General features: G+C 38.1%; 2 protein-coding genes across 10 annotated transcripts in view; both read left to right on the top strand.

Annotated features, from left to right (window-relative positions):
- The window catches only part of SPICE1 (spindle and centriole associated protein 1), a 47477-nt gene extending 35911 nt beyond the window's left edge, over positions 1–11566 (top strand). For all 6 annotated transcript variants that reach the window (XM_074331807.2, XM_074331819.2, XM_074331802.2 and 3 more), the window contains 5 exons: positions 3363–3853; positions 5942–6152; positions 8305–8407; positions 9624–9711; positions 10835–11566. In XM_074331807.2, the coding sequence (XP_074187908.2) occupies positions 3363–3853; positions 5942–6152; positions 8305–8407; positions 9624–9711; positions 10835–10888 (947 nt within the window). In that variant the 3' untranslated portion in view covers positions 10889–11566. The remainder of the gene's footprint in view (positions 1–3362; positions 3854–5941; positions 6153–8304; positions 8408–9623; positions 9712–10834) is intronic.
- Positions 11567–16711: 5145 nt separating this feature from the next.
- CFAP44 (cilia and flagella associated protein 44) overlaps positions 16712–24982 on the top strand; it is a 95342-nt gene continuing 87071 nt past the window's right edge. For all 4 annotated transcript variants that reach the window (XR_012496298.2, XM_088794184.1, XM_019734863.3 and 1 more), the window contains exons 1-4: positions 16712–16837; positions 19627–19723; positions 22586–22741; positions 23261–23417. Coding sequence is in view for 3 of the 4 variants with exons in the window: in XM_088794184.1 (XP_088650310.1) it covers positions 19630–19723; positions 22586–22741; positions 23261–23417 (407 nt within the window). In the remaining variant the exon portion in view is untranslated. The remainder of the gene's footprint in view (positions 16838–19626; positions 19724–22585; positions 22742–23260; positions 23418–24982) is intronic.

A 24982-nucleotide genomic window follows, 5' to 3' on the forward strand; every position in this document is an offset into this window, starting at 1 on the left:
CGTCTACATCTCCTGTGTTTCTACCTCCCACCTTCAGTCAACTTGGCCTCTCCTTTTACAGGATCAAGTTTGATAAGATTTACATTGTGCCATTACCGTAGTTATGTCTTCTGTGTCTTGTCTGTAGATGGCTACTGAAAGTTGAAAACAAATAACAATTCCATTTTCTTTTTTGATCCATTGTTATTGTTAATCAATACTGTGCCATACAAAGGAAAAAGTTCTTAGTATGAACATCAAGGTGAATTCTCCTTATTTCACTTCAATAGTGAAAGTGGCTCCGAATTTTTAAGTTCACTCTATATTTATACTGTGACTTTCTTGTTCAGTTTTTGTTTTGTCTGGAGTTTTAAATTACTTTTACCCTCTTGTTTACAAAAGAATAATGTGCTTTCACCGTATCTTCAAGTCCTTTAGTCATACTATCTATGGCATGGAATCCACATGCATCCCAGAGATACCCTCCCAGAGCCTTTCAATCCCTTCTGCAGTCTGGCTTGATTGCTCTCTGGGCCTGCTCATACATTCCTGGGTTGGATCCCTGTTTCCTGGATTCCATTTCTTCCTCTCTTTTGGTTTTCTCCCTCAATTTGCTGAAAAAAATCAGGTGTGTAAAAGATAAACTTTAAGTTCTGAAATTCTGAAAATATTTTCATTTTTCTCTTACACTTGAGTGATAATTTGGCTAAATATAGAATTCTAGATTTATAGTCCTTTTTTCCTGAGAAATTAAAGGCATTGTTCCATCGATTTGTAGTATCCAGTGTTGCAACTGAGATGTCTGATGTTATATGTACTATATTTCTTTGTATTTGACCTACTTTTTCTCTTTGGAAGATTTTAGGATCCTTTTATTTATATTCTGAAATTGTACAAGATGTGTCTAAATCTAGATTTTTTTCCCCTCATTACACTGTGAGGCACCAGAGGGACCTTTCAGTCTGAAGACGTGACTATCTACAGTAAGGGGACATTATGTTTATCTTCTAGATTACGTTGTCTTGTATTTACTCATATCTTCCTTTTTTCATTCTGGAGTAAGTTTTTCACTTTATATTCAAGCCTGTCTTTCAGATTCTTAAAATTTCATCAATCATATTTTTAATTTCCAAGCAAGAGCTCTTTCTTATTGTCTGACTGTTTCTTTCTCATTGATGTTTATTATGAATGCAATATCTTCCAGAAACTCTTCTGAAGATGCCAGGTACATTTTCTTCTATACCTGAATTTTCTTTCTTCTTTTCTTCTTAGTCTGTTCTTCTGTTTACCTATCCTGGCTTTTCTCTTTCGTGTTGCTCATTTTCCTCATATGTCTGGTGATCCTTTGTTGCCCATTCATATGTAAGACTAAATGACTTGATTATAGGCAGTTGGCATAAGTTTTCTCTTTTGTAATGTAGATAGGTCTGTTTTCCCAGCATGCTTTGCCTTAGGCACTTGCTTTGTTGTCTATGGGCATGTTCTGTTAACTGCAGGCTACCTTTACAGTATGCAAGTAGGATCCAGATAATTCAGCAGGGGCTGCCACATTGGCTCTCCCAACCTTGTTTTGTTTGTTTGTTTGTCTTTTGCTTTCAAGGATGGGTGGGGGAAGTGGTGAGCAACAGCTTGACTGACATAACTGTATAAAAGACAAACTTTCAAGTAATTCCCCAGTTTTCAGTCCTACTTCTCTCTTTGTGCTTGACAGGTTTGAGCCTGCAGCCTTTTCATGGTTCCCCTAGAAAGACTGGCTTTACCTACGGCTTCCTTATTTACATATTCTGGACTGTGGCTTCTGCTCAATTTCATACTTTCACATACTTCCCATCCACTCTCAGTCTTCTAGAATTGTGTTGAAATATCTAATTTTCTAATGTGTCTCCCCAGATCATTATTTTTACTGATATGGGTTTTACTTCCTTGTATATTTTCTTGCTATCAGTGAAAAGAGGTGAATAAACATGTGCTCAGTCTGTACACTTGAACTTGAAGCATCTCTCCTCCCAATTTACTCCTAATTAGGTCATTCAACCTAAACGACTATTGTTAAATGTTTTAGAGGCCTCTGCGTTACTAAGTCCAGTGTACACTTATCTGTCCTTATGCTTCTAGGTCTTAACAGTAGTGTCATACATAGTTAACCATTCCCTCTTTGTTTCCTTGATACCACTTTCCTGCGATGTTTCTCTTACCTTTCTGGCTGCTCTTTTTCTGTCTGCTTTGCTCCTTCCCCTCCTTTACCTGACTCCAAATGTTAAGTTCTTCATGTCTTGGTCTTGTTTCCTTTCTCACTCTATTCTTTCCCTCTAGATACTCTCACTCATTCACATGGCTTCCAATACTTTCTATGTGCCAGTGACTTCCAATTTTGGATCTTAGTCTTAGATATCTTAGACTGAGTTTTTGAGATCCAAGTATCCATCTCCTTGGATGGTTATATAGATGAGTCATAAGGCGCCTTAAACTTAGCATGTTCAAAACTGAATTCTTGATAACCTTCCTTCCCCTACATCTGTTCTTTTTATCTTCTCCATCAGTAAATGACATCACCATCCATTCAGCTGTGCATGCTGTCTTGATCTGTGTGTTTCTCTCACTCCCTTCTTGTAGCTCATTACTTCAGTTCTAGTACCAAAATATTTCTCAAATTTATCTACTCTTCTCCATCTTTATAGCGACATACCTTAGTCATACCTACCATCATCTTTTTTCTAGATTACGCTTCCTGGTCTCTTCCATTCCCAGTCCTTTTAATTATCCACAGCATTTAAGAAATGTAAATTGAGTCATTGCCAAACCTTCTCCAGGTTTGATTACTCTTGGATTAAATGAGAAAATCTCTAACATGGCTTAAAAACCTCTGCAAGAAATGGCCTCTGCACACCTTTCCAATCTCCTGTTTCTCCAGTTCTCCCCTTGTTGCCATGCTACAGCCAGACTGGCCTCCTTTCCTTGCTTTTCCTATTTTTAGGCCTTCACATATGTTGTTCTCTTTGCCTGTAATGTTCTTTGCTCTGCTTTCTGCCACTTATGTAATCATTTAAAATGTTTACCTCTTCAGACATGCCTTTCATGACAGTCCTCAGTTTACATGATTACCTATACTGTCCCCACCCCGAATATTCCAGATATGAGTTAATATACATGGTAAAATGTGAACTTGGCAGATAGTTTTCCACAAGGATACTGATAAAGCTTTAAGTTTCTGTACTTGATTGTTAGAGGTGGCATTGCGGGTACGTTCCCTGCTAAAGAATTTAGACGTTCAGAAGCCAAATCCTTCTGTTAAAGTACTTCTCTAAGTACCATGATGGGCTAGTGATATGATTACAGTGCCAGTCTATGGCTAAATAATACATGTCTGTTATTTTTATCTACAGTGTTGAGGAGGACTGTTCAAACTCGTCCTGCTCCACGAATTCCTCCAACTGTGGAAATAATTGAGAAGGAGCCAAATTGGGAAAAGAAGACCTTACCTACTGGCACAGACATTCAGAATTCAAGTGAAGAGAATCGTCTCTTCACTCAAAGGTGGAGGGTCTCTCACATGGGAGAAGATTCGGAGAACAAAACCCAGGCCCCTTTTGTTAGCCTGTCCCAACCCCTGTGCAATTCCCCCACAAACACTCAGCCAACGAGAAACCCTGCATTCTCAGAAGAGCCTCCAGTATTGGGAGATGGGCAGCAGCTTAGAACAAATGAGGCGTTAATACAAAGAAAGGACATCATGGCACGGATTGCTGAGTTGACACTGCAGAATTCAGCTATCAAGGCACATCTGAATAACAATATTGGTCCAGGGGGAGAGCAAGGGGATGGGCTTCGGGAGTTCAACAAACAGGAGACAAGTCAGACCGGTGACATGACTGCTGTGAGTACCAGTTAAGGATTGACTAGGGACATATAGGAATTTAAGTGCATTGCTGGGCCATCGTAAGGGTCTCCTTTCCAGAAGTGATCCTGGGTATCTTTCAGGCTGCTGCTAGATGGCTTATTTTTCGTCATGTCCTCATCACAGAATAAGTATAAATTATTTGTCCTTTTGTATCTCACCATAAAAGAGGACAACATAAAATAGAGTGAGGAATGAATGAAGAAAATAGGACAAAGATAAAATGTGCAGGAAAGCTAAAATTAAGCTAGGAATGAAGTTTTAAATATGACATGTAGAATTACTATGACTTGAAAATTTGCCACACAACGTTTTAATTGAAAGCATTTTTACTTATAAAGGGGTTCATAAAAGGTGTAGTTGGCTCTCAACTTATAAGTAGTTAATTTTTTAGTACACACAATGTATTTTCCTATAGACATGATTTTAAAGGATTCTTAAAGTCATTCTTTAATATACTCATGAATCATCTGAGAACCTTGCTAAAATGCAGTTTCTGATTGAGTAGGTCTGAGGTAGGACCTGTGTATTTCTAGTAAGTTCCCAAATGACGCCGGTCTGAGTATTACACTTTGAGTTGCAAAAGGCTGCATATTATAGCCCAGGAATTTGGTAAGTTAAACAAACTGTCGGCTAACCTGGTAACTTAAACCTTCATTTCCTTGTTTGTGGGGAGAAAAGGGATCCCTAAATTGCAACAGGGGAGTATTTCTAACCCAGTGATGGGAGAGACTTCCTTTTACTTCTTCGCCAGGCTGGCTTCTGTCAAGGTTCTGATAGGGGACAGGACAGTGCTTTGGCAGTGGGAAGGGGCTGGCAGCATCATGGATCGGGGACCCCAAGGGTGCTTGCTTCCATAAGCGCTTTACCAATGGTGGATGGAGGGCTTCCATGAGCACGGATAGGAGATGGGGGGGAGTAAGGTTAGGGGATACGGCCACATCTGTCAGCACTGGCTCAAGGGGAACAAGGGCAGTGCGGGTACCGAATCACGGAAATAGTGGTCAGAAGGGGCTGGCAGAAGAGGAGCCAGGAGTATGAGGAGTGGACAGTGGCATCGGTACAGATGCATGTAAGTATGAACTGCCTCAGTTTTGAGTCATGGGAGACATTTCTATGTTTGCAGAGTTTTGAAGATTATTTGAAATTCTTTGGTTTAAAAAAGGTAGCAGAGTTAGAAATTGAGCTTACCTCCTTTTCTAATTAATATGGATCAGGCCAGAGAGGATAATCTAATATTACTGCCCTTTTTCTTATAATCAGAATTACAAATGATCTTTAATTAATACTGTTTCGCTTATCTCTTTTTAAACGAATGGGTATAAGCTACAAATTACCGATTTCTGTTAGGGATTGGTTTTTTTCCCAAAGGGACATATTTAGTTAAATGAAATAATTAAGAATGACACATATATTTCTTTCAGGACTTCTCAAATTAAACTTATTTATATTCCTTGGGTGGCTTTTTTTTTTTTTTTTTTTAACCTTTTACATTCCTTTTCAGTCACCAACTGTCTTGACTCAGACATCTGAGGCCAAAAGTGGCTTGGGGAGGCTGACATGTGATCAGAAGGAGTGAAGGTTCCTAGAAACCTTTGCCAAATAATTCATGGTACACGTGTGAAGATTATAATTATAGAAGCATCTCTTTCAACTACAGCAGATCCTCTTTTGTCTATTGCGATTCAAGCCCCAGATTTTACATTAATATGTATGTTACTTAGAAGCCAAGTCACCAGAAGCAGTGTCTGCTTGTGTGATCTTTTGTGCAGTTTAACAAACACTAAGATATTCGGGAAAGCTTTGTCGCACAGACACTTTCTATTGACAGCAGACTAGAGGACTTACATGGCATCAATATTAGAAGGATTAGTATCCCTTTAAGCCCCAATTTTGCAGTTAAGTGATTTGTAAATTCTATTATTTGTCCACTATTCTAGTTTGCATAGAGCAAGGGCTGTGAATACTAACTTGCTGGCTCTTAGTAGAAGAGTTTATTTTTACAAAAAGTCAAAATTGTTTGGATTATTTTTAACATGGAATTTGTGCCTTTTTTTTTGAAAAAAGACTTTTCCAGCAGCACAACCTCTAACACCAAATAGCATGGAGGAACGGATTGCAGAATTGAATCGGCAGAGTATGGAGGCTCGTGGAAAACTCTTGCAGTTAATAGAGCAGCAGAAACTTGTTGGCTTGAATCCTTCCTCTCCACCAGTGTCACCTATTCAGTCACCTCTCAGAGCTTGGACCGGCTGGTCACAGATTCATGACTTAAAAGGTAGACAGTTTAAAAACCAGAAAGTTTTCACTTTCCTGATTTTGCAAGTATACATAGGGCTGAAAGGAATCTCCGAGAGCAGCATATATTGCAGTGCTTTCAATTTTACATAGAAAGAAATAGACTAAGTCACAGAATCAGTGACAGAGATAGGACTAGAAGGCCAGTGTTCTCTTAGAAAGCCATCCCGTGGCAACTGCAGTAATCTTCAGTATCTCTGTTCTTAAGTTGCCCTACTTGGAAATGGGACTCATTACTGTATATGATTAACTTAGGACATATGCTGAGACTAATTATAAAATATAAACATCAAAACGACAATTCAGAATTTCATCAGCAAATTTTAAGTTAGTATTCTGTTAAAGTCATTAAAACATTTTTATTTGTAAATTAAACTTTCTATTCTGTTGTTACATTTAGGACTGTGAAAAACGAGAGGGGATTCTAAATAATAGAATAGTAACTGAAAAATTAGTTGTCATAGTATTCACATTCAAAAAGGTACTGATGAAACAAAGTAGATCTCAAGTTGCTCTTTAGCCAAAAATTGAATTATTAAAATCTTCAAGGGGTAGAGCTACATGAAAGCTATAAAAAGACTGACTTGGGTTCAGTATAAAAGAGGGTTCTGATTATCAGGAATAAAAAAAAACTCTGTATCAGTAAGTGGTGTATTCCCTCAGGTGTTCAAGCATTCGTGTTTTAGAAAGATTCATGTCTGGCTGGTTAAAGTAGGTGACCTTTAAGGTATCTGCTAATAAGACTTTTTGTCTTGAAAGTTATTTCCTTTTTAAAACTACAGACCCAGAAAGCAGACTCTTTTGGAAATTACTGGAAAATGACAGATAATGCACTTCCCCTTTGTTCATTCTAGGAGCAACTTCTGATTAGAATGAATAACTTAAATCACTCAGTAGGTATGATCACCTATTACGTACCTGCCATGTTCTGGACGCTGGGAACACTGCATCAAACAGGAGAAGTCCCTGCTAGGCTTGCCTACATTAGTATTCAGTTTGGGGAGCAGGCAATAAACAAATAATCAAATAAATATATGAGCTAATGTCAGTGCTAAGTACAGTGAAGAAAAATAAAGCAGATTACGCTTAAGAATGATTTTGTGATTAAATGAAATGTCTTCTGTTTCGATAGTTTTTAAGGTAAAAATACTTTCATTCCTGTTATTTCATTTAGTTCCCAACACACCCTTAGAGTAGATAGAGCTGATATTGTATAAGTAAACTGAGGCACAAATAAATTATGTGATTTGTTGTTGGCAGTTCAAAAGCAAGTTCGTAAATTTCAATGGTGTTCTTGCTATTCCAGTGTTTATATCGCTGAAGATACTCTTTGCTTATGTAAAAATTCTTGGTTTCACAGGAACCTCTTTGGGCTTTAGTCATAAAGATAAAAATAAATCATATGCCATGCAAAACCTCTTATGTTTTCCAGGGTAGCCAAGGTATATGTTACAAAATTAAACAGGGTTTCATCATGCCCTAAAATCCAGAAATCACTGGTTTTAAGCAGTGATTCTTGTGAGTTTCTGTGAAACTGACTGAGATAGACAAAGCCTTTCATTAGTATATACTTAGTAAATATTTGTTGATTGATAACCTACTTCTGAACTATTGAAAATGTACATAGTTCTACTTGCCATTGGCCATATGTGAGCTCTTCAGCCAACTCTCTTCTCCTATTTAATGTCTTCAGTAACAATAATAATGTCATATATTTAGAAGATTTAAAGTTTTACTGAATGACTTCAGACATTTTCTTTCTGTTTCTTTTTTTTGAGGGGAAAAATTTACATAAGCTGCATTTTACAAAAACCTCAAGTTCTTTAAGACTAGCTCTGAATTTCTGTTTGTCACTTCCATATCTGACATGATACCACTTATCTGAAGATTCTGGCTTTCTATAAACGGGCATGCTACTGAATTGACACTAGTAACTAAAGTTTCTTGTCCCACAGTTCATTTTTAAAAAAGCATCCATCAAGTGTATCTGTGGGCCATAATGATAAAAATATAGAAAGACCCCCCCCCCAATTTATAATGTGAAATTTGCAGTGAGACAGAAATAAAGTTAAATTTTTAATTTTTATTTTAATGAATGGTAATGAAACAAATATTTTGTTTTTATATTTCAGAAGGAGGAAAGAGGACAATTGAAGTATCTATTCCAGGAGCAGAAGCCCCAGAAAGCTCAAAATGCAGTACTGTCTCTCCTACCAGTGGGATAAATACAAGAAGGTAGTGTTACAATGTGAATAGTTACTTAAAAAAAAAAATCAAGAATGTGGTATGTGTTTTATTCTCTTTGTGAAAAAAGGAAATGCATAATATCGGACTTAGTTTCAGAGAGGCTCACTCACCTAGAGAAAATAATCAAAGGAGAATTTTGGAGGAAAAAGAATGGGAGTGAGGAACAAGCCTTCATTAAGTAGAAAAGCATGGGTTGGCAATTAAAAACAAAAGTGGGATAACAGGGGTGCCAAAAAAGGGTATACAAGTGGACACTTTGGTCAACATTGCTCAAGCAGTAGTTTGCCATATCAGAAGTGTCTGGACGCTGATGGTAACCACTTTGAGCACCTCTTGTAATTGCAGAAGTCAAATGTGACTTGTACTCATCTTTTGTTACTGGTATATATTCAGTTTTACAATTTTAATATAGTTTTCCTTGAAATGTGTATACATATTTTTGGCACCCTCTGTACATAGAATACTTTATGGTTTATGAAATTAGGAGATAATATATGACAGAGTGGGTAAATTGATCAGTAGTGTTTTCCTCCTTTACAATAATAAAAGTGAAGCTGATAGAGCTACTTGTGTGATTTGCCTAGATGGGTCACGTGTTGGTAAGTTGTGACACTAGGGACGTACCTGACTTTCCATCTCCACTCAACATGCCTACTGATGCACTGTGCTGCTCCAGGTTTTGTTTCTTGTCCACTGTCTTGGCCTTCTTCCCTTCCTCCCCTACCCCACCCATCCTTTTTTCCCAGCTAATGTTTAAAACTTACCAGTGTGATACTATAATGGTAGATACATTTGTCAAAACCCATAGAATGTAGGAGTGTAGCACAATGCATGAACCCCATGTAATTAGTTAAAAATAATGCATTGATGTTATTTCATCAGTTGTAACAAATGTACCACACTGATACAAGGTGCTAATGACAGGGAAAACGGGGGTGGGGGGTTGAGGGGTATATCGGAGCTCTTTGTACTTTACATTCAATCTTTCTGTAAATCTAAAACTACTCTTGAAAAACAAAGTATTAATTTAAAAAAAATACTCAGGTTGGTGAAAATATGTTACAAATAATTTATCTCATTTGGACCTAAATCAACCATCCCTTTTCAAGCTCTTGTCAGTATTGAGAATTGTCAGTCTTACATAATTGTTGAAGGTTAATAATGATGGATTACTCTCTCACTGTCTTTTGTTTCTCACAAATAGATCATCAGGGGCTACTAGTAATTCTTGTTCTCCATTAAATGCCACCTCAGGAAGTGGGCAATTCACACCTGTTAATCCAAGAGCAAAGGTATGAGATAAAATATAGTTGTGAAATGTAGGAGGGTGAGGGTGGACTGTGGCTGTTTAATTCTTAATTATTTTTCCTGTTATCCTAAAGATGATATAAAATAGAAAAAAAGAAATATTAATTCACCTTCATTAGAAAAACAAAGAAGCTATATGTTTCTTTTGTTTTCTAGGGTAACTAAGGATTAAGGTAAAATTCAATAGGATTTGATTTCAACAATCTTTAAAGACTAGAAATTACTGGTTTCAGGCAGAGCCTCCCAAATAGTATGGCAGGACACCCAGGCGTGCCTTGAATGGGTTGTAGGTATACTGAGAAATACTGGTTCCCTAATTCCTTGCTGTGGCCAAGTGGGGCTTGGGATAGCCAGAGCCCTGGGGCCAGTCACTTTCCATGTCACTTTACCCCAGTTTGCCATGGTGTTCTGACTTGCTATAGGAATATATAGAAACTAAGCATCTTATATCCAAAATTTTTGCAAAAGGCATTTTTCTGTGTTGGTAATACAGCAAAATATAGTTCCTCTGAGTGTTTGGTCAAAGCAAATTATGAGTATATCTTTAAAATCATAAACATTACATTTGCGAACTTGAGCTAATAGCTGTCTAGTATGGGGGAATCTTCGCTATTCTTATTACTAACTTTAGTAATTATGCCAAATAGTGAGTGTTTCAATAAAAATTGAGTATTGACAGCCCAAGTTAATTCATAGACTAAGATATTCCAATTGTCCTTTGCTGTTTATGTATTCTAAAAAAATCTTTAAAGTAAACTATTTTATATAATTTGCCCTTGGTTTCTGGAATTTAGGAGCTAATTTAATTTAGAAAAATCAAACAACTCTGTTATTTTTAAAAGTTGTACCTATGATTTGTATAAAGTACTGGATTTGCCCTTTTTTAAAAAATTTGGTAATTTTTAAAAATAAGAATATCTGTTTACCACGGAATCAGTTATTTGGGAGTGTCTCAGGAAATAGAAATTGCCAGTAGTAATTTAATTATCAGTACCATTCCATGGCATAGGATAACTTTGATTCTGTGTACTTGGTCTAATTGTAAATCTTGAATGGTCTCATATTTCTGCGTACTTTCTTAATCCTTTTTGCATCTTTGTTCAACAGATTGAGAAACAAAATGAAGAAGGCTGGTTTGCTCTTTCTACCCATGTGTCATAAGTGAAGTCGAGTTTTACAGTTTGTCTTCAGCAATATGTTCTTTTTGAGCTTCCACTCCCCATCCCCTGCTCCTCTTAAGTTTTTAATGTCTTTCTTTCAGATAAAACCTGAAAAGATCTTGTGACTTAGTACTAAAAGAATGAAAAATAAAGCAATTATTTTATTTTTGAGCTTTTCAAATAGATTTCCAATAAACAATCTACGCCCTCCTGTGAATAAAATTTTTGCTCTAGGGACATTCAAGTTTTAGAATCTAATAATTTTATAAGTATTTCAAGGTTTCTTTTGAGTAATACAGTATTACCTTTATCATCGTTTTTCTTTGTCTAGTATATCTCATATGTTGCTCTATTTTATTTTTTTCTGAAGAACAAAGTTGCTTTGCATATGGCTTAACAATAAAATACCTCTGTGTGATTAAAGTCTGGCTTTCAAAAAAATTGAACACCCCCTTTAGTTTCTTATTTTTGGGGCAAGTCATTGTAGTCCATTATTTTTTCCATCAAATGGAATATCCAGCTTTAAAAAGGAAGCGTGGGAGTGTTTGTTTATATTTGCTTTAGCAGGTAAGAGTGATTGTATATATTGTAAAATTCTTACATAGCTTAGTCTTTAAATGTGAAAATGTCCTCAATAATGGTAATGTATAGCAAATAAAGAACGATCATTGAGCTCAAATGTCTAAATTAAGTAACATTGATTTATTGGTATATGTAGTGTTTGAAACAGAATTGAGTAACAAATGTTGCTATCAATTTTCCCAGCCCTGAATCTAAGAGTTCAGGGTAGGTCTTTCTTCAAGGTACCTATTTGGCTCTTAGACATTGGTTTCTATTTTTCTTTTTTCTTTTTTTCTTTTCCCTCCCAAAGACTCCATTGGGGAAGGGGAACAGGACCCTATTGGGGAACAGTGTGCACTTCCAGGCCTCTTTTTCGTTTTTTCTTCCAAGTCAAGTTGTCCTCTCAATCCCAGCCATGGAGGGTGCCGTTCAGCCTCAAGTTGCTGTCCTTTCAGTCCTAGTTGTGGAGGGCGCAGCTCAGCTGCAGGTCCAGTTGCCGTTCCTAGTTGCCGTTCCTAGTTGCAGGGGGCACAACCCACCATCCCTTGTGGGAGTTGAACTGGCAACCTTGTGGTTGAGAGGATGCATTCCAACCAACTGAGCCATCAGGGAGCTCAGCGGCAGCTCAGCTCAAGATGCCATGTTTAATCTTAGTTGCAGGGGGCACTGCCCACCATTCCTTGTGGGACTGGAGGAATTGAACCAGCAACCTTGTGGTTGAGAGCCTACTGGCCCATGTGGGAATCGAACCGGCAGCCTTCGGAGTTAGGAGCATGGAGCTCCAACCGCTTGAGCCACTGGGCCGGCCCTCTATTTTTCTTTTTAATTAAAATTTATTGGGGTAACAATGGTTAGTAAAATTACATTGGTTTCAGGTGTACAATTCTGTAATACATCACCTATATATCACATTGTGTGCTCACCACCCAGAGTCACTTCTCTTTCCATCACCATATTTTTGACTCCGTTTACCGTCTTCTACTATGCCCCTCTCCCCCCTTACCCTCTGGTAACCACTAAGCTGTTGTCTGTGTCTATGAGTTTTTGTTTCTTTATTTGTTTGTCTTGTTTCTTTGTTACTTTCAGTTTTATATCTCATGTATCAGAGAAGTCATATGGTTTCTATTTTAAACTTGCTTTTTAAATTATCTCTGCCCCTTGGCTGTATGATAGACTTCTCAACCTAAGTGAGGTGGGAGAGGAGTGGGGGGAGCACACTGAAACTGCACACTTGGGGAGCTTTCTCAGACAACACCTTCCCTCCTCCTGCAGTTGTAAGTCACCGTTCTTGGAAGTGTCCTATGCAGCTTTCATTCGGGCCTCTTCATTGTGGTAGCAAACAATAATATTAGTTTCTTCTGGTATCACTGATTTTATTCACATGAAGTCATCTGTATTCATTTGCATTATTGCAATTCTTCCATTTGTATTGCACTTTTTGAAACTTGGTACTTAATAAATACTATCCTTGTCTAGGATATAAACCTTTTGGTGTTATTCCCTATGTAACTGAAAAGTCAATTACCTGCGTTGTTTGTGAGTGCATTCTTTTGACATGCATTTTCCTTAATGTTCTTCAACTGGTTGGCTCTTTATGTTTGCCCCCCCTTGTATTCCTTTAAGTCTCAAAAGCCATGATTCTGGACTTTGGGAGCATTTAAAAACCACCAAACCGACTACCTGGCATGGGGGGGGCGGGGGTTGAGCCCTTGGCATGGTGTTTTAAAAAGCTGCTCAAAGTGATTTAATGTGTAGCCAAAGTTGAGAAGCATTGCAAAAAACTTTTACCATTAGCTCACTGGCAACCTGTGGGACTAACATTAAAGTATTCATCCGGCTAATGTTTGTTTTTGCTGATAAAATACAAAAGTAGATTGAAAAAACTCCAAGAATATTAGATGTAGAGAAAAGAGCCTTTCTTTCTTAGGCCATCTGCAGCAGTGCTCCTCAGCTTCGGCTGTATAAGAGTCCTCTGGGGACCTCCTAAAATTTCTAATGCCCAAGTCTCACTCCATACCGATTAAATTAGAATCTTCAGGGGCAGGACACAAACATCAGTCCTTTTTTTAAAACCTCCTAATATGATTCTAGTGTGCAGCCAAGTCTGCGAAAAATCATTACAAAGATACGTATCGTCCCCAAATCGTATTTTGGTGCATGTTTGGTTTTAATTAACAGTTAAACTACTTAAAAGCCCTTTTTATCAGCTTTCAGAGCCAACTGCATCAGTGGGTCTCAGAGTATGAACCCCAACCAGCAGCGTCAGCATCAGCTGGGCTACTTGTTAGAAATGAAAGTTCTTGGGCCCCACCCCCGATCTATTGATCAGAAACTCTGGCATCTGTTTTTAATAAGCCCCTCATGTGATTCTGATGCCCGAGTTTGGAAACCACTGATCCATAGCACACAGATCAGTGTATTTGTGACGTACTACATTTGGATTTACTTTTAAGAGTCCGAACTCAGATTACTTGTGTTTCTTGTGTTTCGACTCAGGTTTTTGGATAACATACAACTTCTCCAGTATGCCCCAGAAAGCCGCTAATCACTTGCTAAACTTCAGTAACATTTATAGTTCTTCAAAGTGCTGCTTGGGAGAGAAACTAGATCGATAATGAAATCCACAGTTGTGGTAGAATCAATTTCTACATTGTAGAGCGAAATCCTTTGGGTTGGCAGAATTTGATAATAATTGACTGTTTACTAAGTGCCAGGCACAGTTTTAGCCCCTTTACATGACTTCATGACACCTTTATGAGAATAGGTACTATTATCCTTATTTTGCAGATAAAGAAACAGGTACAAGGAGGTCAGTACTCTCAAGGTCACACAACTAGGTAGTGGTGCACTAGAATGGGCACGTGGGCAGCCTTTCTCGAAAGCCTATGCCATGCTGCCATCTCCAGTGTGTGTGGTATGGAAGCACCACAATGACAGCTGTGTTTTATTGAGTGTGGCAAGCACTGTGCTAAGCTGCAGAATCCCCACTATCTCATTTAACTCTCACAGTAAACCTATGAGTTCGATGTTAAATGCCGCCCACCCACCTTTACAGAGGAGGAAATTGAACCCTAGAGATGAAGTGAATTGCCAACATCAGAGTTCTTGTAAGAAGAAAAGCCAAGACTTGAAGCTCTTTTTAAAAGTAATCATTGAACTGCTCCTAGTTTATAGGAAATAATTAATATAGCCCAGTGGCTAAGGGGGCAAGTATTGCAATCAGAAAACTTGGATTCAAATGCTATCTCTGCCGCTTGGGCTGTGTCCCTTGGGCAAATTAATCCCATCGTTCCCATTTGAAAGTCGGAGATGGTACATCTTTCCTATAGGGTTGTGAGGATTAAGTGAGGTAACTATATGTACATATGCTAAGAACACGACGTGACTCACAATAAACATTCAGTAATGATGACTGCCAATTTTTTGGTGTACAGATAAATACACTATTTCCTCTGTGTTTCCAGATTTTAAAAGAGATTCTGTAGTGAATTTATTGTGCTTTTCTCAGATTAACAATTGGACCCAGTGCTTTAAATTTCAAGATATTTCACCTAAAAAAGATGTTTGGAGGTTGAAGAAAACATATTGGGCATGTTATTTGAAAATGTAACTAACGCTGTTTAAAAATAAGTTTATCCTATGTTTTCTGACTTTTCAGACACCCTGGATATACCATTTAATAATAGCAAGGATAATGGTCTTTTTAAAAAAAATCCTGGATAATACTTGATTAAAGAGGACATTTCAATATTACCAACAAATTCATGGTAATAAAGTTTTTGGAAAGTTGTTATATAACATTATGGAAACTTTAATAAATACAAAATATACAGCTATTTTTTCCCTTATCAACTTTATTGAGAAATAATTTATATACAATAAACTACATCCATTCAAAGAGAACAATTCACTGACATTTAGCAGTTGGTGGTACAGACTAAAGTGCCACCACAATTAAGACACATTTTTATTATCTCCAAAAGATTTCTCCTGTCTCTTTTCACTGTGTCTCTCCCTTTGCTCCAGCCCTAGGCAACCACTGATCTGCTTTTTGTCATCATAGATTTGTTTGCATTTTATATAAATGGAATCATACACTGTGTGCAATTATGTCTGCTTTCTTGCTCCATAATTGAGATTCATCCATGTTGTGTGTTATCAGTTTCTTCCCCTTTACTTCTGAGTAGCATTCCATTGTATAGATATTTATCCATTCACCAGTCAGTGGCCATTTTGGGTTATTTCCAGTTTGGAGCTATTGTGAATATAGCTGTTATGAATATTCATGTACAGGCTTTGTTTGCACGCAAGTTTTTGTTTCTCTTGGGTAAATACCTTGGACATGGAATGGCTTGGTATATGTTTTACTCTTAAAGAAACTGCCGAATGGTGTTCCAAAGTGGTAGTGCCACTTTACATTCCCAAGTTCCAGTTGCGTCACATCCACATTTGGGGCTGGCAGTTTTTAAAATGTTACCCATTCCAGTGAGTGTGGAGTGTGTGCACTGTGGTATGCATCTCTCTGAGGACTACTGTTAAGTCTCTTTCCATAATTTATTGACTACTCATATATCTGATGTGGTGAAGTATTCAAAGTCCTTTGCCCATTTAAAAAATTAGGTGTTTAGTTTTTTTCTTATTGAATTGAATCCTTTATAAATATGCTGAATACAAAGTACTTTGTCACATATTATTACGATGTTGTAGCCATTTTAAAACCATGTTTTGTAACCAATAACAGGTATTTAAAAATCAGTAGGAGGTACCACAGAGCACTTGAAGAGTGAACTGCGAAACGGAGAAGTCTGTCAAACTAGGCCTATACTCTGCACCCAGCATCCTGACCAAGATGCCCACGTCATTAAGTGTTATTTACTCTTAAAGACCAGCAGAGATGACGCACTGTAAAATAACTAAATAAACAAAACAAAAATAGCCTCCCGATGTATCTCTGCTGCTGATAGTGCACTATCAGGGCTCCTTCGGGACCATTTTGTATTATCGGGCAGGTATCTTCGAAAGTATTCAAAAGTCATTTCGTTTAACTATCAATATAACTATCAAATATCCTTAGGATAATTATAATAATTATATAAATTATATAAAAATTAAACTGGGATAATAAACTGGTAGAATAACGCTGGGCATTTCCGTTTGGCTTTGAACGAGAGTTACAGGCCGCGAAACACCCGGCACCAAAGGGCGAGTGAAACTGAGGGTCCGAGGCACCGCGGTGGGATGTCTCCAAAAACAGCCTCTGGGTGGCGCATGCGCCTCGCGGCGCGCCCGTCTCCGAGAGGCGGGGGTGGCGTAGCCGTGGTAACCGCAGTAAACAGACCTTGGGCAGATGGCTGTGACTATAAACGCTCCGCGGCGGTCGGTGCCTTAGGTAAGTTTGGACCCCAGCAGCCGGGTAGTTCCCAGAACCTCCCCCTCAAATCTGTTGGCGAGTCAGGGAGCGGTGAACCCCACTTGGACTTCTCGTAGGCTGAACCAATATCCTCCACGGCTGTGCTGAGACACATTTCTTCGTTCTTCGGATCAGTTCAACAAACATTTTAAGTGATCTCACAGGTGTAGAGCTAGACAATGTGGTCTCACATTGACACAGTTCCTGCTTGCAAGGAGCTCATAATACGTCCGGGACAGGGGGACAGGCAGTGGGGTTGAGTTAGACCCAGTTAAGCCAGAGCAGGGAGTCTGGTGGGCAAGGAGTCTGGGTTCCTTGGTCAAGCAAGCCACCCCCCACCCCACACTTAGCCATGTGACACTTGGCAAAGTGACCCCTCTGCGCTTTAACTTTTTCTTTTTTTTTTTTTAAGAAGGGCGCAGCTCACAGTGGCCCAAGCGGGGATTGAACCTGCAACCATAGCACCATGCTCTAACCAACTGAGCTAACCGGTAGCCCCTCCCCTTTGAGCTTTAATTTCTTCCTCTCTAAAGAGGAAGATGGTAATGCTTGTTACAAATAAAGAGGATGATGCAGGTAAAATGTGTAGCACCTGAGTGACACACAGTAGGTACACAAGAAATACTTGCTGCACACAAGTAGATATTGTAGCATGCAAGTACTCAGTGTGTCCAGTCAATTGTGAGTTGTCCTAGGTGGCTACTGACTAAAACTTCTGAGGAGGAGAAGGGGCCTCAGAGAAACAAGGGAGGGGGAAAGTGACAGGAGATGAGTTACAGACTCTAAGATGAAGGAGCTTTGTGCCATGCCAAGGAATCAGTTCTTATTCTATAGCAATGAGGAATCAGGAAAAGCTTTAAAAAAAAAAGCGTGGTGCGTTGAAAGCTGTGTGTTAGAAATACAAGAGGCAGTGCAGAGAATGGACGAGAGAAGGGAGAGACAAGGTGTGAGGCTGCGGTGTGGTGGGACTGAGACACAATGCAGACCAGAACTAAGGCGGTGACAGTGGCAATAGAAGAGGGGGTGAATGCAAAAGGCTTACTAACTGGACACTTGGCAACAGGACTTGCAAAACAATTGCATGCGTTCGGTGAGAGGGAAGACTTCAGAGCAATTTCTCTGCTTTCTCGTCTTAAAATACGCCTAACACATAGAGTCGTTTTGAGAAATAGATGAAACAGGATGTGTAGAATCCTTAGAATTGTGTTTGACACATGGAAAACATTCAAAAACATGAGCTATTATTATTCTCTCCACAGTTAAATTTCACATTGTAAAGTAAAAAGTGTATTTACACAACAATGTCTACGAGTCTTATCGTGACCAGCTCTGGCACACTGCTAAGGGGGACTGTTTGAGCTCCTGAGAGTGAGGACTGACCCTGAACTCTAGTGAATGAATATGAGTAATGTCACCGTGGGGAGCCTTTTATCTGGCTTTCAGATGACCTTCTTGTAGCAGCTCACCCCCCTGCATCACTGCACTATGACTCTTTTTTTTCTTCCCACTTCCTCGGGGTTGACTCAAAACTTGACAGTCTGCTTAATGAGAAACAGGGGATGTTTAGTGTGGAAAAGTGAAGGACTTAAAAGGAAGATACAGTAGGTGTTTTCAAATACATGAAGAGCTTCAATAGAGAGAGGACAAGAGACAGGCTGTTGTGTCACTCCCCTCCTTAAAAGCCTTCCATGGCTTTCGATGACCACAGAAATAAGTTCTGAGTTCCTTAGCGAAGCTGAGAGACAGTTTTATGATCTGCTACCTGCGTCCTCCTCACGTCCTTTTCACTCTCCTACTCTAGCTGTGGGGCTTCACAGACTCAACCCTTGCTCTGAGGTTCCCTCTGTCTGACACACTCTCCCATTCTATGCCTGGCTGCCTCCTACTCATCACCGGGTCGCAAACACCTCTTTCTTAACCCCCAGGCATGGTTTAATCTTGCTACACATGCCCACAAAACCCTATTCTTTCCTTTTAGTAACGTGTTTCCCCGAAAATAAAATCTAGCAGGACCATCAGCTCTAATACGTCTTCTGGAGCAAAAACTAATATAAGACCGGGTATTATATTATATTATATTATATTATATTATATTATATTATATTATATTATAGACCCGATCTTATAGTAAAATAAAACCCTGTTTTATATTAATTTTTGCTCCAAAAGACGTATTAGAGCTGATGGTCCTGCTAGGTCTTATTTTCGGGGAAACACAGTAGCACTTGTTTTATTTAATTGCTTATTTAATATCTATCTTTCTAAACAACAAGCTCCATAAAGTTAGGGATCATCTCTCTCTAGTTAATACTGTAATTTAGTGCCTAACATAAGACTTGATACATGGTAGGTGCTCTCAACAAATATTTTTTTAAATTGAAATTGATTAGTAACCCCAGGGTTAATTTGATGGGAAGAGGAGGAGCTGGGGATGAGCCAAAGGAAGGATGGCAGAGGGTTTACTTTAATGGCGGAGCATTTCAGGAAAAGATGGACTTGGGTGGTGTTTCACTGCGGACCTCTGGGAAACCAGAGGGCACCACAAGTTTGCCTGGAGAAAGGGAGTAGCTGACTATTTTGCTGTTCTGCAGAGGACTCTGACGGTGGCTCTGCCCTCCTGCTGGTGACATCATCTTGGACCTTGTGCAAACATATGATTATCAACACACATGGTGTTTGGTGCTTGTGGAATTTGTTAGGGGGAAAAATCTGTTAATGATTTCTATTTCATAGCTGTATCTCTTTCTCTGCCTCAATTTTGCACTTAGGAAATGAAGGAACCAGATGATGAGGATGCTGATGGGGGGAAATCAGATGGATCAAAGAGTGGTGGAAAGCAGTCTCGGAGGGCTTCACAATCTGCATGTAAGTAAAGATTATAATGTACACTTAGGTTTCTTTATTATCAAATTTAGGTAAAATAATTTTTAAAGAGTACTTATCTAAGTTTATACAGCAGAAAAGGTTTATTTGTTTAGCTCCCTTACAAAACTTTTAAGTTCTTAAAGAGCAGAGTTTGTGCTTTAATCATTTTATCTCCAATTCCTGGCACATAGACAACTCTGAGTTGATGATGTCCTATCTGCACATCTGGTCGTATTCTCTCCTGTGAGGTCTACAAAGTCTTTAATGGATTTTTCTAATACACTCTACTGGGAAGAGAGCTGGACTTTGGTTTTGAGTCCTGGGTCTACCATTTAGAGATGCTGAATCTTGGATAAATTATAGAACTTCAGTTATCTCACTCATTAAAATGTTAATTGCGAGCTGTTTGAGGATTAAATTGAATAACATACGTGGAAGGATATTCTAGGCTGCAAATAGAAGGGAAAGATAGGATTTTAAAAAGATGGCTCGCTCGTTTGATTGGGCCTCATGGTGTTAGGTATTGTAGTAGATCTTGACTTTTTTAGTTCTAACGCTAAACGTAGTTTCAGAATTTTAATTTGGACTATTTACATAGAGGAGATAAGGTCCTGGGGAAATCAACTTATTCACAAAATTCACATTAAATTCTTTCAAGCTGAGACATGTCTTTTAAATCCATTATTTCTCCACACCATGTTTTATTTTAGATGTTTATCTTCTTTTACTTGCAGTCTTACAACAAGGATTTCCACTCAAATCATACCACCACTAGAGTTATCTTTCCAAAAAGTATGATTATATCACTCTTCTCAAAAACTTTAGTTTGCTTCTCTCTTGTTTTCCCATTTCCACTTTTCTCTACTCCCTACATTTCGGACACAGGATTGTCTACATTTTGTTTCTAATCCTTTGCTGCATTTTCTTGGATGGATGGATTGAATGATATTTATCCTTTGTCTAGCACTGTCTCACATTTCTCTTTCTTATGTCAGCCCTCTTAGGGTTAGGCCTTATTGTGTGGCCCTGTTTTCAGCTCACAAATTAGTTCGCACATCATGGATTCTAGGATCCCAAGTGATAACGTGAAAATTTGCTGGCACCCTGAAACCCTCTACCTTGGTGCTGTGAGAAGTTTCTGTCCTGGTTCATTCACATACCTAATAGCTGCTTTTTCTCCCCCCTGGATACATTACTTTATTCTCAGTCTTGCTAAAATATCTGAGCAACTTCTTAGCCTTTATAATTCAGGCCGAGTGAATCAATTTACTGGTTTTCCACCTAAGCAGAGATATTAAAGTGGACTCTTTCCTATACTCAACAATGGGTTTCTGTTATAACTGAGTCCTGTTAAGAAATTTAGGCCAAAGATAACAGCCAAACCATCCAGCATTTTTCACAAGGGTGAAGGACTGTTAGTCACTAAGAATCAATATTTCTGATTCTTATCAAAGGATTAAATTATTGCTGGCCTCATGTAATTAATTGGGAAGTATTTTGTGGTCTCTTCTATTTTCAGAAATATTTTGTGTAGAATTGGTATTATTTCTTTCTTAAATGTTTGGTAGAATTCACCAGTGAAGTATCTGGGCTTGTAATTTTCTTGGTGAGAAATTTTTAAGAATTCAATCTGTTTAATAAATAGAGGGCTGTCTATTTCTTCTTTAGTGAGTTTGGTAAGTTTGTATCTGTAATAGAATTTGTATATTTCTTCTAAATTGTTAAATTTGCTGTTATCATTCTGTAGGATTTATTTTTATTCCTGATATTGGAGATTAGTATTGTCCTTCTTTTATTTCTTGATTGATCTAGCTAGGAGTTTGTACATTTTGTTGATCTTTTCAAAGAATAAGATTTTGACTTTCCTCATTTTCTCTATTGTTCGTTGGCTTTTTGTTTTGGTGATTCTTGCTCTCATTTTTATTATTTCAGTTATTGTTATTTTGCTTTCCTTTTTCTAGTTTCTTAAGGTAGAACTTTAGGTCATTACTTTTTGGCTTTTCTTATATATGTACTGAAAGTTATAAATTTCCCTCTATATGCTGCCATAGCTGCAGTCCACAAATTTTGATGTTATATATTAATTATTATTTAAGGTATTTTCTAATTCCTTTGTTGATTTCTCTTTGACCCATATATTATTTTAATTGTGTTGTTTATTTCCCAAATATTTGTAGGTTTTCCAGATAACTTATTGTAATTTATTTTTAATATACTTCTGTTGTGATCAAAGAATACGCATATTCTGTTATTTTAATCCATTTAAATCCATTGAAACTTATCTTACGTTCCAGCAAGTGATCTATCTTGGTGACTGACCCATGTGCCCTTGAATGGGTACCTTGTATTGATAGGTGTAGTATTTTATAAATCTCAGGTTAGCATGTTCCATAGTGTTGTTCAGATACTCTATGTCTTTACTGAGTTATTGACTAGTTGTTCTATGGAATGATAAAAGAAGTATATTATTATAATACTAAGTAAACTGTAAAAAGTTAGGGACACATACTATAATCCCTGAAGCAACTATATATTAATAAATGTTGGTAAAATTGAATTGAAGTAATGACAGCAGCATACTGGTCAATTTTTTTTCTTTATCTTTTACTTTCCTGTAAGGATGCAATGATAGGAAATAGACTGCAGATGAAGTGAAAATGGAGATTAACTCACAGGAAATACTTTTTTTTTTTTTTTTTTTTGGAAAGTTACAAGAGTCACCAAATAAAATGATTTTTCTAGGAAGTTTTGAGTATTAAATTCATTCAACTTAGAGCACATACAAATTGGAAGTAGTAGCTACTTCGGAAATAAGAAAATGTTTAATTCAAAATTTAGAAATGATTAAATTATTTTTACTAGCCACTACAAAAGAGGATGACAAAGTCTTAGAAGATGCCACAGATGAAACATTTGCTGAAGGGGAAGAATCATATTTAGAGGATGATGACTCATGTGGGGAACACTTGGAAGGAAGTTCAAGTTCACTTCAAGATGATTTTGTGGAAAGTACTGGAGGTAAGTATTATTAGTTTTCTGTCAGTAATTGTCACTATTTTAAAGATAAATTGCCCCAATTGAAGAGTTGTTTCATAGAAAGAAACATTTGCAGGATGTGTGTGGGTGGCAAAATAAAAAGCATGGAACATATTGTATACAGTAGTTCAGCAGCTCTGCGATTGTATTCTCCATTTCTGAGGCTCACATACCAAATTCTCATGCTCTGTCTTCTGGAGAGTGGGATGGTCAAGGAGTGCTCTACCCTAGATTAGGGAGAATAACTCTCCGTTGGAACTGATTAGGGCCTGCTCTTTGAGACTGCTGAAACCGTGAGCTCGTCTCAGCACTCACCCCGATGCACACAGGCTTGGGGCTCTTCACCCCCGTGGACACTGGTGGGTGGCTGCCTATGTCCCGGCTGGTAGTGGTACTTACTGCAGAGTATTGTGGGCTAGGTACATTCCTCCTGTCTTTGTGAAATATAATTTTTAGGGTTCACCAGATGCTCTTCTTAGTTAAAATATTTTAACTTTTTAGAATCTCAGTATATGGAAATGCCTGGCCCAGTGGCAGAAGAGTCAGAGGAGGAAATTAAGAAAATATCACCGAACTTCTTCTATGATTATATGGAGCTGGTTTTGATGCCTTTTGTGACTCCGGATTCGAACATACCACTGGATCTTCTCACACTGGTGTATCCACTCCAGTTACACATGTGTAATTTTGGGATTTCAGCTTCTTAGGTCAGGAGTTGGCAAACCACAGCCCATGGACAAAATCTGGCCTCCCGCTTGTTTTCCTAAAGTTTTATTGGAACACAGGCACGCTCATTCATTTACATGTTGTCTCTGACTGCCATCACACTACAAGGGCAGAATTAGTTACAACAGAGCCCATCTGGCCCACAAAACCTAAAATATTTACTACCTGACCCTTCACAGAAAAGTTTGCCAACCCCTGTCTTAGGTAATTCTAAGAAGCTTGGCCCTTTAAGAAGTTGAGCTAGAAATGCATGATCTTAATTTACACTAAGCCTTTGTTTGATGCCAAGTAACCATAAAGAGAAATGATGCTTTTCTGGCTGTCCTATCATGCGACATGATATAAAGGGCCTCTTACCCCTGTTTGCCTCCTCTACCAGCCTGGCATTCCTTTTTCAATATCTGTCAAGTTAAAATCATTGATAACCCTTCTTGAAACACTGATTTGGCCTTTGTCATGCATTAGTACTTTCACATTATTTATCACATGAGTTATCCAAGAAGACAACCTGAGGAAGTGGGGCACAAAATAACACATTGTAGTTGGTCTGGAGCACACGAATCTGTGAAGAAATGTAAGGGTGGGGATGATTGACAAGAGGGTTTAGTGTCTGCCATCACTTTATAGTATTAGGTTTGTAAGGCATGGATAGTTAGGAGACAATTTCCATTAAGGCCCGTGGCTAGCAATTGAGTATGCCTACCTTCAGGTGGGCAGTGGTTCTGACCACATGGCCTGGACCACTGACTGGCCTCTTATAAAAGGTGTGCTTACAGAAGTAGGAATGGTGTACTTCCTAACTCAATTTTGCTTTGAACATAGAAATAGAACACGTTATTATTACAGCTTCTGTTTCTTTTTTTTTCTTTTTTTTTATTTTTATTAAATTTATTGGGGTGACAATTGTTAGTAAAATTACATAGATTTCAGGTGTACAATTCTGTATTACATCATCTATAAATCCCATTGTGTGTTCATCACCCAGAGTCAGTTCTCCTTCCATCACCATATATTCGATCCCCCTTACCCTCATCTCCCATCCCCCACCCCCCACCCCCCTTACCCTCTGGCAACCACTAAATTATTGTCTGTGTCTATGAGTTTCTGTTTTTCATTTGTTTGTCTTGTTCTTTTGTTGTTTTTGGTTTATATACCACATATCAGTGAAATCACATGGTTCTCTGCTTTTTCTGTCTGACTTGTTTCGCTCAGCATTACTCTCTCAAGATCCATCCATGTTGTCACAAATGTTCCTATATCATCTTTTCTTACTGCCGAATAGTATTCCATTGCGTATATATACCACAACTTCTTTATCCATTCATCTATCGAAGGACATTTTGGTTGTTTCCATGTCTTGGCCACCGTAAACAAAACAGCTTCTGTTTCAATCCCAGTGTAACTAAAACTAATTCACTCTGAATCTTGTAACTTGGGTGTTTTCTTTCTTGAGGGTCTTTTCTTTTTTTGGCCTTGAAACAAGTTACTATTGACAAA

Source organism: Rhinolophus sinicus, chromosome 17, assembly GCF_057876585.1.
Source record: "Rhinolophus sinicus isolate RSI-liver-muscle chromosome 17, RSI-T2T, whole genome shotgun sequence".
In the NCBI taxonomy this organism is placed as follows: domain Eukaryota; kingdom Metazoa; phylum Chordata; class Mammalia; order Chiroptera; family Rhinolophidae; genus Rhinolophus; species Rhinolophus sinicus.